The sequence below is a fragment of the Geospiza fortis genome, unplaced genomic scaffold (assembly GCF_000277835.1).
Source record: "Geospiza fortis unplaced genomic scaffold, GeoFor_1.0 scaffold62, whole genome shotgun sequence".
Classification (NCBI taxonomy): domain Eukaryota; kingdom Metazoa; phylum Chordata; class Aves; order Passeriformes; family Thraupidae; genus Geospiza; species Geospiza fortis.
Genome location: NW_005054548.1, coordinates 723,326 through 724,925, shown reverse-complemented (window position 1 = coordinate 724,925; position 1,600 = coordinate 723,326). Strand labels below are relative to the sequence as shown.

At 53.4% G+C, this 1,600-nt stretch overlaps 1 protein-coding gene across 1 annotated transcript in view; it reads left to right on the top strand.

The window, feature by feature from the left end:
* The window catches only part of LOC102042659 (dedicator of cytokinesis protein 2-like), a gene marked incomplete at its 5' end in the record, with an annotated part of 49,464 nt that overhangs the window by 35,650 nt on the left and 12,214 nt on the right, over positions 1 to 1,600 (top strand). Inside the window, 5 exon segments of the mRNA XM_031064006.1 lie at positions 655 to 733; positions 823 to 923; positions 1,017 to 1,075; positions 1,194 to 1,342; positions 1,478 to 1,563. Coding sequence (XP_030919866.1) covers positions 655 to 733; positions 823 to 923; positions 1,017 to 1,075; positions 1,194 to 1,342; positions 1,478 to 1,563 — 474 coding nt within the window.

Sequence of the window (1,600 nt, the reverse complement as noted above, 5' to 3'; positions counted from 1 at the left end):
TGTTTGCGAGGGTCCCCAGGAGGAGGGGAGAGATGAGAATTTGACTCCTTGTTCTCAGAAGGCTGATATTATATTATATTATGTTATGTTATGTTATGTTATGTTATGTTATGTTATCATTATTACATTACATTACAATATTACGTTATATTATAATAATCTTATATTCTATTATAATTATATTCTATTATAATTTTATTCTATTATGAATGCTATACTAAAACTACTAAAGAAAGAGAAAGGAGACATCAGAAGGCTTAACAAGAATGAAGAATAAAAACCTGTGACTTATTCTCGGTGTCAACCCGACACAGCTGGCTGTGATTGGCCATTAAGTAAAAGCAATTCACATGAAACCAACGAAACTTTCACCTCTTGGTGTACACAATGTCCAAGCCACATTCCAAAGCAGCAAAACACAGGAGAAGCAATCAGATAATTATTGTTTTCATTCCTCTCTGAGGCTTCTCAGCTTCCCAGGAGCAAAATCCTGGGCAAAGGGGATTTTTCAGGCAATATCAGGGTGACAGTGGGGCAGGTGGACTCTGGACATGCAGGACAGCGTTTGGGGGCAGAAAGGACCTCACCCCTCTGTGTGATGGTGGTGGGCACACCAGGCTGGTGCTGCCCTCACTCAGTGCTCGCTGTCCCCAGGGAGTTCCTGCGTGCCATCAACCACTTTGCCACCACCTTAACCGAGATGTTCCTGAGCAACAGCGACTTCGAGCTGCAGGTGGGTGGCACTGCCTCAGTCCAGGTGGGTCAGGAGCAGACCCCGCTGTGCCACCCAGCCTGGCACTCAGCCCTCTGCTTCCACCGCAGCTTTGGAACAATTATTTCCACCTGGCCGTGGCTTTCCTCACCCAGGACTCGCTGCAGCTGGAGAATTTCTCGCCGGCCAAACGCAACAGTATCCTGGCCAAGTGAGTCCCTGCCTCGGGGACAGGGATTTTGGGAGCCAGCTGGGCTGGGCACACCTGGAGCTGCAGAGCGATGCTGTCCCTCTGTCCCCGCAGGTACGGGGACATGAGAGCCACGATCGGAGCGTCCATCCGGGACATGTGGTACAGCCTCGGTGAGCCGCGCTGTGCAGGGATGGAATTTTGGCTCTCCGTGCCCAGAGTGCGTGTGGCGAGCGGGGTTTTGTTGCTTTGGGCATGGATCTGCCCTCCCAGCCCTCCCTGTCCTCCCAGGGCAGCGCAAGATCGAGTTCATCCCGGGCATGGTGGGTCCCATCCTGGAGATGACGCTGGTGCCGGAGCTGGAGCTGCGCAAATCCACCATCCCCATCTTCTTCGACATGATGCTGTGCGAGCACCGCCTGAGCGGCGCCTTCAGCCGGGTCAGGGCCGGGATGGGCTGGGATGGGCTGGGAACCACCCACAGCAGGGGAGTGGCGTGGCCTGGAACCTTCTCTCTGGGATGGTCACTGGGGAGGGGCTGCTCCAAGCTCAGCCCATCTTTGTCCGCTTTGCAGTTTGAGGATGAGATCCTGCGCAGGCTGGACAGCGAGGTGGAGGGCGGCCGGGGAGACGAGCAGTATATGCAGCTTTTCAAGAGCATGTGAGTGTGCGGTGACATCCCTGCCACCTTCTCCCCT